The sequence below is a fragment of the Acanthopagrus latus genome, chromosome 16 (assembly GCF_904848185.1).
Source record: "Acanthopagrus latus isolate v.2019 chromosome 16, fAcaLat1.1, whole genome shotgun sequence".
In the NCBI taxonomy this organism is placed as follows: domain Eukaryota; kingdom Metazoa; phylum Chordata; class Actinopteri; order Spariformes; family Sparidae; genus Acanthopagrus; species Acanthopagrus latus.
In genome coordinates this window covers 12,314,892-12,329,775 of record NC_051054.1, presented here as the reverse complement: position 1 = coordinate 12,329,775, position 14,884 = coordinate 12,314,892, and the positions used below count along the sequence as shown (strand labels likewise).

The 14,884-nt window shown below is 46.5% G+C and overlaps 1 protein-coding gene across 4 annotated transcripts in view; it reads right to left on the bottom strand.

The window, feature by feature from the left end:
• The window catches only part of kif26ab (kinesin family member 26Ab), a 67,539-nt gene extending 55,243 nt beyond the window's left edge, over positions 1-12,296 (bottom strand). Inside the window, exons 1-2 of one of the 4 annotated variants that reach the window (XM_037072563.1) lie at positions 11,435-12,296; positions 9,113-9,331 (exon numbers count right to left, since the gene is read on the bottom strand). In XM_037072563.1, coding sequence (XP_036928458.1) covers positions 9,113-9,331; positions 11,435-11,569 — 354 coding nt within the window. In that variant the 5' untranslated portion in view covers positions 11,570-12,296. Of the gene's footprint in view, positions 1-6,223; positions 6,337-6,668; positions 6,739-9,112; positions 9,332-9,556; positions 10,013-11,434 lie in introns of those variants that run through there. The other 3 variants (XM_037072564.1, XM_037072565.1, XM_037072567.1) reach the window with 3 other exon arrangements.
• Between the last annotated feature and the right edge of the window lie 2,588 nt (positions 12,297-14,884).

Genomic DNA, 14,884 nt, shown 5'->3' with positions numbered 1-14,884 from the left:
AGTGCAAAAATCCGAGAGAAAAAGCCCTCACCTGCCAATCAACCGCAAACAATACCCCTACTGTACCTTGATTGACTTTTTTTTCCGGTGAAAATCCATTATGAAAATCCATACAGCTGAGGCTGACCTTTTCATGCGTTCCGCCAATTGAGAAGTTCGGCGACGCACAGTTTTCCACGGGAATAAAAGCAACTTCTGCTGCCATTTTGCAGAACGCATCGCCATGCTGTTTCCTTTCAAATGTCAGCGGGCAAATTGCAAAGTCGAGCCGTTCAATAATGAAAGAAAAATGCACGCCCAAACACACACTTTCCACTTCCACTACCCTTCCTCTGCTTCTGACTGCAGCAGGGGTAAATACTAACGTGCAAGTCTGAGATAAATATTGGACGATAAAACAACACAGGCCACTTACAGCTGATAAGTGAGTGGAATATAGTTTAACAGTAAGGATAAGTGCTATGATATAAGCACCCGGCCAGTTGCAAGTCAGAAAACAGCAGGGTGAAACTCACAGTTAAAAAGAGGTTGTATTCTCAATATACACCCTAAAGCCTAAGCCTGCTGAGTACCAGAGTAATGGCACCGGCTGGTCACCTTCTCCATCACCTTCTACATTAACTAGACCACCACCAGCCCTGTGCGCTGGAATGAGGATAAAACACGGGCTGTAATAATGCAATCATAAATTGGTAGCAGTTAAGTTCAGAAAGACGAATGACTTCTGCGGAAAAGTGGAAAGGATGGAGCGACTCCCGAAAGTGCTTTATCTCTTTTCTTTTTCCCTTGGTACTTACACGCACATTCACACATCATCAATACACACACACACACACACTCATCCCCGCTCACAGGGGCTGGACACTCAAGCATGAAATGAACATGAGCGGCGTGAACTTTGACTGGCATTTTCACGCCGCGCCAGGATTTATGGTGCACTATATACGTATCAGAACGAGCTCCCCGACGATAAAGAATAGCTCGGCGCATAGCTGGGAAAAGCCCAGCAGGACGGGTTAACACAAGCCACCTACCAATCACAACACAATCCCCATCACGATCCATCTACTGTTACACAAACACGAATGGCATCAAATGGGGATGTATGCATACCATCACCAGGGCACATATACAGAAATACGACATGAAAGCACGCTGGCGCACTCACGTAGCAGGATCACGACACAACCGCACTTTACTACTGTTGGTCGCTGAGAGGCTCCTTGGACATGTTGGCTTTAAATAAATATCAAAATGCAGCCAGTGCTTCCAGCCAGTGTTGATACAATCGGATGTCCTACTACTCCAGGTGATGATTATATTTTTTTTTTTTGTCCACAGGAGCAGCCAGAATCAACAAAAGCGCACGTTCCTTGTAACTGTTTTAGACAACTACATGCAAGAATTCTGTTCAAGTTCACTTTGCACATGTAAGAGAAAAATGAAAAGTCTAAAAGTGCTTGGGGGGGGGGGGCTCATTCCCTCTAAGCATTTATCACGGATTTTGTAAACCTCTAACATCCAACACTTAACATCTGCCAAAGAGGAAAACAAACAAGGCCAATGTCAAGTCCAACTCAGGCACCGCACTCCGCTGATCCACTGTTTGCTGTGAGCACGGGAGCCACGCCCAAACAGCCCCGAGTTTGCCGTCTGCATATCCATCTTGGCAAGGATACACAGCGCTGGCATTCTCTTTCAGCACATTGCTATAAGCCAGGCGATTTGTCTGCTACCACAAGGCCCGCTGTCAATTGAGCGCCGTTTTATGGAGCCAGCAGGAGATTACCTCCAACTTGGTGCTCCTCGATGTCTGTGCGCCGCCTTGAAAATGTATCTCAACAACTATGTTTTTTCCAATACTCAGAATCAAACTCAATAATGGACTGTAGTCTGCCTGGGTCGAGTGCATCTCACTTCACCGTGACAGACAGAGTCGGGCGGTAGGAGCCCCGAGATAGCATAAAACAAACATATACGTACTCAGAACCACACTGAGGCGGCGGGTCTCTAAATTAACCAGTCAAACTGATTGATTCCCTCTGGTTACACTTCTTGTTGCATTTGTGTTCTTTGCTCGTTGACATTTTCTGCTTTTGTTGCTCCGTTCCCATGCTGGCAGACCTGCGCTGTGCCGTAACACATCACCCTGTCAGCCCAGACTGCAGAGCCATTGTTTCAATTCAGTCTGGCTCAGTGTAACACATGATCCTTCAGCAAACAGCAGCAAGCCCATTCAGACAAGTGCCATTATGCATGGCAATCATCCTTCAACCACGCCAACAATGAGAAAACAGCTTACTAATGCAGGTGATGTCACAATCGCGGCCTTACCTGGTGCTTTACTTTAAAGGATTCTGTAAAAATGATCGCTAATAAAACAAAACTAGACCCAGGCCTCACTTTTGATAGCTCGGCAAATACACACCCGAGAACAAAATACTGCCTGCTAGCACCTTTCGAGTTCATTCTGTGAAACCACAACCTGTTTATTTTACACGTTTGAACAAATGACAAATGTGCTTTCTGTGAAATAAGAGTGTTTCACAAAGTGCCAGAGAAAGTATCATGGTGTTACTGTCTGTCACACATTGAGGCCAATACCATTCCTTTGTACAGAATACATCTCTTTAAATGCATCACACCACTCCAACATTTTAGAAAAGATCTAGGATAAAAGCTAAGACGGTCAACCGAGCGTGAAGCTCCTTGTCCTCTGGTTATTGCCTTCTCATCAGCTCATTATAATGAAATGGTGCAGCTGGTCTCCTAAGTCGCACACTTTGATTGAACGTCTTTACTGAATAGCGGTTCGGGATAATAGGTCGGCTTTACATATTTGACTTTAATGAATGAGAGAGGCACTGCAACCTTTACACTAAGTGAAGGCGGCAGAGTAAATTCCCGGAGTAAAGTCTGAGCTGCTCTAAATAGCTCGTCTCACCTCGACAGGTAACTGAGGGAACATCTGGACGCCTCTCTGTAAACGTTAAAGTGGCATGCGGCCGCACTGGGAAGGGCCAGATGGCCAGGAGAGGACATATTCAGGTAAACTCTGTCCATATGTGCGTGCGTGTCTGGGCTCACGCATGAGTTCACCTGTGTGCACGTGCCTGTGTATGTAAATTGTGTGTGTGTGTGTGTGTGTGTGCGTGTGTGTGTGTGTGTGTGTGTGAGTGCCGAGGAGCCTCAGTCAGCTCCTGTTTCATCTCTGCAGTGCAGACGTAAGGAATGGCAGTTATTCCAGGTGGAGAATTCCTCATCCTCCACTAACGGATTCCTTCACTATCCACCAGATGAAAGCCGATGAGCATCAGCCCTTTTTCCGCAGCTCATTTTCCAGCCAGACCCATCAACCCTTGCATCTGCACACCCTGAACCCATTTCCTGCACTCTGCCTCGCAGCAATTTACCCTCGCAATCGGCGATAAGTAACAGACCAGGCAGCAACAATTGGGGTCAATTCACTTTCAGCTCGTCAAATTAAAGATGTAAAGTGAAACTGCGGCAGACACGGTGGAGATGTGGCCTTCATTCCAGAGCTGCCTCAAGGTTAGAAAAAAGGGTTCTGCCCAGTCAAAGTCGACCCCTTTGAAAAGCAAGACCGGCTGTGAAAATCTGCAGGCAGGAAAGTGAATGAGGAACTCTTTACGCTTCCTTAACTACCGGTGGAGTTGTTCCACCATCCACATTATAAGCACTGTGGCTGCAATGTGCAGCTTCCAAGTGGAGATAAAGGCTGGAAAATAAAAGAAATGAAGGAATTTTTCTTCAAAGGCAACCAAAAAGGGAACCAAATGAGTCTTTTGTACCCTGCCATAATGAGCTTGTTCATTTGAAGAGTTTTTTTAAAGCCTACTAGTGGCAATGGGATCAGAATTTTGTGCAAGTGCCAAATGATGACCAGTTTTCTATAAAAATAAGCCAGAAATTCGCAGGTGAGCAGTGACATGAAGAGAAAAAAAATCATGCATAGAAATCAGAAATTCTGACGCAAGATGCATCGATGACCATTTTATTACTGCATCGTAGCCCTCTGAAACAAAGTGGGATCAAATCATGGGCTGCCGAGAGAGCGAACACAATGCATGCAAATGTGTCATGTGACAAGGTGGCTGTCAGCTGAAGAGGGAACGAATGGAGCTGTGGAAACTTGAGGTGAGGTGGCAGTGAACAGCTGCACGTCGCCGAGGCTCACAGATACACTGCGGCACGGTAGCGCCGTGACTGATGTCTGTGGTCTGCGGACCACTTGACACCAGATTATTGCTCTGCTGTTTAATACAGCCACATGCCATAAAGCAGAAGTCACACTGCACGCAGGGATGAAGCGGGGGGGGCACACCTCAGCCCAGAGTCTCCTCTATTCTCCTCTCTCGTCTCTCATCTCCTCCCAGGCTCTCTGGAGTGCATGCACTGCTGAGCAGGCACACAGGCACGCAACACACACATCACACTGAGCCTCGGGGGCTCAGGTGCTTAGAGGTGAATAGAATAATATAGTCATGCTCTGTTTTAACTCCACGTTAGCTCGAGTTTCACAACCGGAGGGGTTTTTTTTCCATACACTCCTTGTTTTTTTCATTATCCTTCCCACCATCCGTCTGCCAGTCACTCCGTCCTGTCGTCTGCCCTCCTGCAGCGAATCTATGGCAGCCTACACCTGTTTCGGCCCAGGTCGGCCCCCTGAAACCCTAACCCGCCATAAAGACTGGGAGAACTGACGGAAAGGTCAGAGGTCAGTCAACAAAGGCCTGAGACTCGCCTGAGAAACAGTAGCCAGGTAGGTTGACCTGCAGCTATCGACGAGCGCCCACTTTTCTCTGTCTCCCCTGAACCATTTCTCTCACACTGACGACTAAACACACACTCATCTACACACAGTATACTATTATCAACAAAGCATTGTTCCTGCCGGCTACTTGGCCATGGCAACCAAACACTTCTTCTCTGACAGTTTATAAATCCCCAAGTGGGCACGCAGGCATGGAATGTGTTAGAAAAATAGGTGGAAAGCAGGCACCATACAGTGAATACATGAGATTGGTATACATGCACACAAAAGACTGTGTAGAAAGAAGTGTTTACTTCACACCGAGCTACATCAAACAAACTCATACCACACAATGTCACCGACTTTTTGGCCAGGAAACATTTCGCATGACGTAAGGTTGATTAATTTCCTTTCTTCAGTGCTTCAGGAAACAGAGTCTGATTTGTAACACTCGCGTCGGATCCACTAACAACTCTGCGCTTGTGGTGGATCATGGGTCAAATGAGGAACAAAGCCCAAACAAATCAAACATGAATCCGAATGAGCTATTTGTGGGAATTACTGGAGCCATAATTTATGAATTCAACATGAAAAAACTGGCAGAAGGCCTCGTGGTGAAAATTAATTCCTGCAGCCGCATTCATAGTCAGACTCTCGCACACACGCACACATACACACACACACACACCATCCATAACAGGCATGGACACATTGTGCATACATCAGCGGTGCGTGGTACACATGATTCGCTGGCGGTTTGCTCTTTCTCTGTCTCCCAAATGTAACTACATTACACCTTTGTCTTCATGCTGACCTGGTCAGTTTTTTAAATCCTAAATTCAGTTCGAACATATCCAGAAGGCAAAGGTTATCAGAAAGGTGAGGCCTGGCTGCGACTGACCTCAACCTCCAAGCTCTCAAAGCCCTGCAGGACGTTTTCTGTTAATCATTCCGCGTACTCGCAAGGTCCAAGACTGCTTAAGTGTATTCATAGGCCTCAGTATTTATGAGTGGGTGTTAACACTGCTGACTTTATCTCTGACCTGCAGTCTCTGCAACATACCATACCCCAATATAGGCCTATGTGCTCTGGAACTGAACTGCAAAGACTTTAACATATATCCATGTTCCAGCCTCTTAGTTTTACGTATCAGTAACTAATGGCACACGATAAAGCGCACGCCTCCAACAAGACCCAGCAGTCTGATGTTGTACTCACTATTAGATACCAGCGACCTAAATCCTCCAATAAAAACCAGAACCTGCTTAGCCTTATTCCCATTCTCTCTGAGAGTTAGATGAAAAGAGTGACACCAGTCTTACGTATGGATGCTTAATAGGCTTATGAAGCTTTAGCTAGTCACTAGCCTTGCACATTGCAATTTGCATTTAAGTTGTGACTGCAACTGACCAAGATGAAGAACAGTGTCTATGACACCTCAACCTCACCTTGAACTGAGGTGCTAGCAGCGAGCTAACTTTAGCTGCTTCCCAGACACCACGACAGCAGTGGTATCCGTCCTTACACGAATTGGTGTATTCCTTTAACCTGAGCAACAAGGCACCCCCCTTCACCGCTCTCATCCTCCCTGACTGTCATCTCTCTCATGGATCGGCGAATACAATTAAGGTTAGCCCTTTCAAAAGACAAAAAAAACCCAACAAGGTATCAAGTGACAGAGCTCCTGTCTAAGCTGTGACTGTGGGGCTTGAGCTGCTCCAGCGTGGCCACGGGCGAGGAATTAAGGTCCTTACAGGTCACGGCCTATTGTTGTCACTGACACCCGCTTGGTTATTTCATGAGATGGTCGATGGCACGGGCACAAAAACACTGTCCGCTCATTACATCTCATCAGCACACACTACCAAAACGCGAAGTACCCCGCAGACTTACAGAGAGCAGTTTATGGGCCGAGGCTGGCTCTGATCCAGCTGCATGGTCCTGTCTGCCTGTGTTGACGGAGCCTCTGATTACAGCGAGACGCTCGCTGCTATCTTTGAAGCCGAGGCTGCAGTGATCATCTTTCTTTACATCGCACCTCACCCAGCCACCGTGTCCAGCCACAATAAGCGCAGCCTGCAATTATTGAATCCAGACTGTCTGCCGTTCGCTATTGAAGTTGTCGCTTACTGTGCCGTGGGTTTTAATTATGCAAATTAAGCAGGTGAATTCCCCTGATGAGATCAAATCTGGAGGTTGTCAGTGTGTGCGCCTGCTCGTCCTTTGAGCAGAGGGCATTTTCCTCCCAGAGTTTTTTAAATCATCCGCTGGTCTGAGGGCGGCTGGAGCTTAAGGCTGTTCGCCCAAGGGCATTAATTTCAGCAAAGTTAATTTGGGGTTGGGCCCTTCAACACAGTGTCATAAAATATTTATAATTAGAAAAGCATTGCAAACGATGTGTAGAAAGGGCAATGTCATTGCATGTGCAGTTGAAACAGTTTGAAAAAGTTGTCAAACTCTGCTCCTCCTGAAATAAAGCGGGAACTCACAGGCAGGAAGCATGAAAAATGTTTAATTGCTCTCGGTGGATGTGGACGCACAAGCAATAATTTGTCATCTTGAGTTTTCTAATGCTGGCTGGGCGGTTTCTGTGCAAAAATAGGAAGAAGGAGAAGAACGCGTTGCTGCCAGTTTTCACCTAGAAAAAGGGAAAAGGCCTTTGCTTGCCTACATTTCTTGCAGGCTGAGTGTAAGCTGTTTCCTTTAGACCCAAACAGGAAAACACAAGAGCTGTCTGGGAGGCCTCGGTGTGTGTGAACAGTGAACTTTCCCTCCAGGCGGCTTCGTGTATAAAAACACATTCGCTCTACCCAAACTCTCTTCCTTGAATTTTTATCTACTCGCCGCTACTACTGTATTCAAACAATAAGTCTACAGGCAGGGGTGACGGGGGAGAGGGATGTCTGGGGACCGAGCCGACTTCCTCCGCACAAAAAAAAAAAAAAAAAAAACGGATGGGGAGGGAGGGGAAGCGGGACCTCGGGTAAACAGTCTCCGCTCTCGATTTTTTTCCCATGACGACCGCAGACACAACACTGGACGGACCCTGGCAGGTAGCTCGGTCCCAGACACACACTCGGGGCCACCTGAGTCGCCCCGTTGACCTTATTCCCTCTGTGGAGGAAGCAATTTGGAAGCGATCATCCGTGACTGCGCCCATCCTATGAGGGCCCCGACAGGTGGGCAAAGACAATGGGTTTATTATCCCTTGGCTGGAGCAGCCCATACCATAACCCCGGCACAATAAGAGCACCCTGCCATCACCGTTTGCCACCCCAAAATTAAGGCCCAATTTAGCCATCAACACATGCAGAATGGGGGGGAAATGGGCTGCTCCCATCTACAAAGCACCTGGTGAAGGCCGCAAAGTGCTGCTGGAGGGTCCCACACTAAAAAAGGGGAGGTCAGTTCCCATGGCAGATAATGGCACTTTGCAGTGGGCTTAATGTGTTTACGGGGGGAACTCACCTGATACCTGAACATAGATCTGATACGCTCAGAACAAAGATTTAGACCACACATGCAGATGTCCCAAACAAGGAGCCCAGGTGCTCCAGAAATGGCCCCTTGTCTACCTGCTCAGGGTGCTGTGGGATTCTGGGGGGAGCCTTGAAGAGCTGTAATCCAACCCCTACTTCTCTCTCTAAAACGGGACAACAAAGGAGAACCAACCCGAGGGGGCAAACCCAGCCCGCCACAACAACAGCAGCAGTCTCAGGGCCTATATTTAACAGCGGTGGGAATTGTGGGAGCAGCCGCACAGGAACACTTTCAATGCACGGCGAAGGTCGACTGGGACTCCGACTTCCTCCTCCAGTCTCCGACGTGAGCGGCTCGCTCATTTCAACTCCCTCGACCACCCCCACACCCAGCAGCAAAATAAAGAGATAAGCATTGTTTGGCTAAACAATGGGCCACTTTCAAAGTCTCAAAAGCTTCCATTTTCACATCCAAGGCCAGCATTTGAAGTCGAGCATGCCAATAAACAACTTTACAGAAGGATGGCGAGAGCCGTCTCAGCACTATTATAAACCGTGGAGAGGATCAGATTTCATTGTCCAGAGATATCAGAGTTAAGAGCAGGTGCAGGTGTGCAGGAAAAGCCAGGAGACATGTGAGGTGCTACAGCAAGCAGCTCAGACTGAGAGGCTGCTGCCAAAGCTGACAAATGTGTACTGTGTGAGCCCTATTTTAACTATCATCAAACAAGAAATACTGTAAAAAAAAAAAAAAAAAGCAACTCAGGTGGTCACAGTACTTGTAACTTTAAGGTGTAAATAACTGCAAAAGAAAGCTTGAATTTGAAGCTAAAATAGTGCCAAGCTTATTAAACCAACCTTCAGTGAGTTGTGGTCAGCCAGGGCCAGGGCCTGCTTCCTCAGCTCGGTGACTTTCTTCTGACATTGCTGGCAGAAGCCTCCCTTCTCCTCCGACTCGGAGATGGAAACCGACCCGGCGCCCTCGGGAGGAGGCCGGCTGCTGCACCGCGCGTCCTCCGCAGAGTGAAGCCTCTTCCTGGGGGTTGCCGGAGACTCTCCGCTCGGACATCCCTCCACCTTCAGCACAAAGAAGATAGAGTTTGGTTAACTTTGACTGTTAGAATGACGACGGGTCACACCTGCAGTGCGCCCAAGTGAGAGCGAAACTTTGTTCTACCGCCAACCGTTTGCACCTGTCTAAGTGCGCACCGAGGGGATGCGAGTTGTGCGTCCTTTTTTTCCCCCACGTTGGGTGAAGACAACCCTGTTCAAACACTTGATCGTGAGCAGTGAGACACTTACGGTGAACATGCGGTCGTTGCGGTCCCCTCCATCAGGAGTTGCGCTGCACCCAAACGAGCTCATTCTCCCAGATCAAGGTTTCACCTTCAGGAGAACGTCTTCGTCAAACTCAAAAGCTTTCGCGGCTGAAAAAACACGGGACAGAGCCATAGGCTAGACTGGAGACCTGGGTGAGGGCTGCCGGTCATCTGTCAGACTGTACTGGACCAGCAGCCTCTGATGGGTCGAAGGCAAGTGGTGAGTGTGTGCCATAAGTTTCCAGCGGAGGAGTTTTGGTACAGGAGTGCGCTCAGCGGTGCGCAGGAGGCGGTGTTACTCCTGGAGAGGGAGGGCTGAGGAAAAGTTTTCCTGCGCTGGGTGGAGGGACTAAACGGGGGGCTGGGGACTGTTATTATGCCTCAAAGCACTCTGCATTGACTGTGTGGTGAACAGTGATATATTAGTCTACTAATACAACCTCATAATATGTACCTTCCCCTTCATTTCCTCTTGTTTTAAGGTGGGAAAATGATCCTGAATCCAGCTCAGTGGAGCTATGTGGCGTCAGACCCCAGACTTAGAGGGGGTTTTGTTTTGTTTTGTTTTTTGTTTTGTTTTGTTTTGTTTTGTTTTGTTTTGTTTTGTTTTTTATGGCTGCATTAATGGATACCATTAAATGACAATTCTGTGGACTTGTATTATTTTACGCAAATGTACCCAAAATTCCACCCTAAATTTGAGGAATCTCTTGGATCTCCATATGGATCAGGTGTTTATTCAGGGGTTCAGTCGGTTTAAAGGTCAGATTCCTCACCTCTTGATGATCATAGGTTGAAAACTTAATGCACATCTTCAGAAAATGATTGACTTTATGTAGGCTACCCACTCTGTTCTCTGCGTTGGCTTTATGTCACAGTCAGCACATTCCACCTTGATGAAAGGTGGTTCAGTTGAGTTTAAGGTACCTAGGCCATATAACGTTGATTAACGGATCCATCGGACCACCGCTCAGAGACTAAAATATATCATTTCCATCATGAGGTTTCTGTCTCAGCTGGTCCAGCAACTGTTGCCTGTCCTCTCAGAGCGCAGCGCTCTGCGCCCCTGCGTGTTGTTGGTGTCTGGCGCCATCGTCTGGCCAAAACGCAGAACAGCGTCTCTCAAACTGGGAGGGTTTTTCGGGACCAAGGTTAAATATTTAATAGGTAAATTTTAAATATTTCATGTGGATGATGTAAGCGACAGTATCCTCCGCGGTTTCTTTTTTTTTCTTCCTGCCCTCAAACGACCCACTTACAGACACTCAGTCTTTTGTCTTCTGGTTTGTACAACTCATACCGCACTGAAGACGATGTGACGGGCTGAAATTGAAAGCATAGAAGCTCAAATACGTCTTATACTGTCGTTAAAGCCGCTTTCGAGCTTTTTGAGGATTGTCTAAAAGATACGCAAAGATTTGTGTAAGAATAACAAAAAAAAGCAAAATTCATGATTAGCCTAGTCACAAATCTTCAGATAATCCGCAAATGCTCCAACTAGGACTTGTCGTTTAATTATTCGAATTCCGTTAAAAACTTTGGGGAGGTTCTTTATTTTCAACATACGGGATGATTCCTGAGAAGAAAAGTTGATCGATGATTTGCTGCACAATCTTGCTAAAGTGTTGAAAGAGACAAACTCAAGATGAGTGAGATCCGAGGCTGAGTGTACAGAGCTGGAGAGGAGCGTGAGGATGCTGCGAGATGCTGTTCAAGGTGCTCAACACCGGACAGGAGCCGTCACATCACTTGCCCGCCTCAACACCAGTTCACATTTATTTTAATATGACAGATCAGATAAGATTTTGATTTTTTTTTATTTATTTTTAAAAAAAAAACAGGTGTTTCAGGAAACTCTTACCCTTGTTTTCCTCTTCAGCAGGTGACTTGTAAATCCAAATATGATGTCGGAGTCAACGAAGATCGTCCCCAGGTCTATGACGCCGGGGTTGGGCTTCCCAGCTCCGGGAGACCCCGGTGAGTTTGGCAAAGCCATGTGGGCTGCGCGCGTGTCGCCTAGAGAATCCTCCACTCCTCGGGAAACCTATCTGACTTGTGTATCCATCTAATTCACCTCGCTGGTACCCCCGCGCAAAAAGATCCACCGCCAGGCGTTTTAATCCGGACATCCAGTGACTCACGGTGAGCGCCCCTGGCACGTGTGCGTAAAACCGCCTCTCAGATTTCCAGTGGTCCGAGAAGACAATAAAGCGGTACAATCCATCAGGCGCGCGAGAAAATATGGTTTAAATCCGGTGAAAGACTTTTTTTTTAATTTTTTCTGAAGCCACCCTGAGGCTGCTCGTGTCTGATCTTTGAGCGCTGCAGGTCTGAGAGCGGAGGAGCACCTTGTGCGTCTGCGGCTCTCTGCTCTCCAGCCCCCACCACTCTCTCTCTCTCTCTCTCTCTCTCTCTCTCTCTCTCTCTCTCTCTCTCTCTCTCTCACTCACTCAGCCATCATCTCTCTCTCTCAGTCCCCCTGTCAGACACTGATGAGCTGCTCTCCCATATGATGATGTGCTTGTGCGTCGTTGTCAGCCCCCCTCCCCACAACGACACTCCTGACCATAACCCCTTAATGACAGATCCCCTCTAATAATCCCATAATATTCATGTGGGGACTCAGTAATGACCTCATTGCAGCTTACTTTGTACCATCTCTCTCTTCTACATGATGTCCCTGCAGGACAGTACTGTATTCAAATGCATTTTTTTAAGATGGAGACGCCTGATTTCTTGTGATGATGAAGCTAAACTGGAGTGAGGTTTTTCAAATGAAAGGAAAACTGATTTGATTTTGATTGGTTTTAATATCCTTTATTTATTTATTCTTATCACAGGCTGTATAAAACATTGAATCAATCAAAATCTGCTTTAAAATAATCAACCAAACACTGAATAAAGCTCTCTTGCGACCTCCGAGCGACTTGATCATTTGAGGTGTTTGTGGCCGCTGGTGCTAAATAATGCATCTGATGTCTAAAAGTCAGTAAGATCTCGTGATTGCAAATCAATACTCAATGAATAGCCTTCACCATGTCCAGGCTGAGGGTAGTTATCCCACAGACTGAATGGAAGAGACCAGCAAGGTAGCTGCATGAAGCCATTATGTCGATGTCATTAGGCTGACTGTGCAGTATGAAAGACAATGTGAACACACAGATTCAGTCTTGGTCTTGGTCTGTCAGCTCATTTCTAATGTATGCACATGGAGCAGCAGAGAGACAGAGTGTAGTGATGATGTCATCCACAGAAGGTGAACAGTGGGGCAGGGTGACAGCACCCACAGTGATTTCACTCACACACGGTCATGTTTCCTGATTCACAGCTGGTCACTGCATTTAAATCACACTCATTTTAACTGTGACAACTCAAAAAAAAAAACAAAAAAAAAGAATCTGTGCCATCAGCGTCTACAGTAAGTCAGTGGTTTTGGATTTAAAGGGATGTGACTTAGTCTTGCATGCACTCTGTAACATTGGAGGACAGATTTTATAAGCCACCAAGGTTTGACATCCTGACTTTTTCCCTGGTGGGGGTCAAGCTTTTAAAAAAAGTGTATCCTACATTTCCCATAATGAATTATTACCCCATGCCCACAGTTTTGAACACATGCAGGCTGTCCTCTTCTTTTTTTATTGTATCGTGTTCAGACCATACAGTTCTTTTAAACCAAAGATATAAACTGAGAAACATTCATTTTAAAAGTAAAACCCGTCTTGATTAAAATCAAAGATGAAAAAACAGTGAAAACACAAATACGAACAAATGAAACCTAACAACAATACATAAAAAACATAGAGGTGTCATGTATCGTGCAATAAATACACAGACAAAAAATACCTAGAGTTTTACACATTTCCCCAGTTTTCAGTGCTTTCACTGGCTTTTTGTTATGAACATATAACCCTGATGATGTCACTATTACATCATCATATTTTCAGACTTGGAAAGCCACAGAGGACTGTTGACCGCGGACTTCTAGTAACCACGATCAGTATACTGATTTTGAAGTGTGAAATAGGTGTAATGCTTCTTTAAAGATATTAAAAATCCTAAAGTTTAAAGATTTCTAGACTTTTTGTTATTTATTTTGCTGCGCCGTGTACTTACGTTATCCCAAATGTTTCCAGCAATATTCAAATCCAGAGAAATCCCCAATCAGCTGAAGGTAACGGTGTGTTTCATTCCATCGCCTGTTGCTTTTACCTCAGAGTACCGCGAGGTGATAGGTCAGAGGGCGAGGAAGCAAGGAAGCAAACTTGACATGGATAAAACTTTAAAACTCGCATGTGAATATTTCTTGCCTGAGTCACGTCATACAGATTTTCATCTGTCATGGTGGTGGTTGTTTAACAATGAAGACAACAACTCCCATGATCCCACACTCCTTCTGATGTGATCTAACCATACATTTTTGTTTACATTGTTTTGATTGAGAGACCCCTGGTGGCGAAAATGACAAACTGGGCCTTTAAGTGAAAAGTCAGCGGAACATCTATATTTAGGGTGGATTCTCCCTTTAATCATTTGACGATTATGATTCAGCCTAGATGTCCCTCAGAAAGATTGTATTTAAACTCTCATGTTTGCCTTAATAGAGAACAATTATTTACATAATCTGGCAAACGTTTTGAAACTTCAAGGTTGAAGGTCAGCAGGACAAAGAGAAGTTTGAGGGGCTTGGACAAGTTTCATTATTAAAGGAAAGAAGACAGACTCTAGTGCAACAGTGACAGCTGAGCGGGGGGGTAAATAATAAATATTCTAGGGATGAATAAATTATTTTTGATCTCATACAAACACCTCACACACACGCACACACACACAGACAGAGAGGGAGAGGGAGACTCACACACAAACGCACACACACACACACACACACACACACTTTGGGTGATAAGGGGGAGGCAGTGCTTGTCAGCAAACCGATAATTACAATCCATAGTAAAGATGATTTACCACGTCCGTCACCCGGCTCTCCCCTCTGGAGGAGGTCGGGGCCGGGTTGGGTGTCTCTCCCCCCCGGACCGCTGATGAAATTCCGAGGACAGGGGGTGTGGTGGTGGTGGTGGTGGTGATGGGGGTCCCCTGGGACCGGATGTACTACTACATCTGCTGCCCTCGCTCACGCGCGCACGGTGAGATGGCTCCGGGCATCTCATTATCGCCTCTCCCCGCGTCTGATCCCCTCCGCCGGGGAGACCTCTGCAGCCTCTCATCCCGGTGCGCGGCCGGGCTTTGTGAGAAGCGTTTAGCAAATATTGATAGTTCTTGGCGCATGGAGGAGATCAAAGTAAGGGGGGAGAAA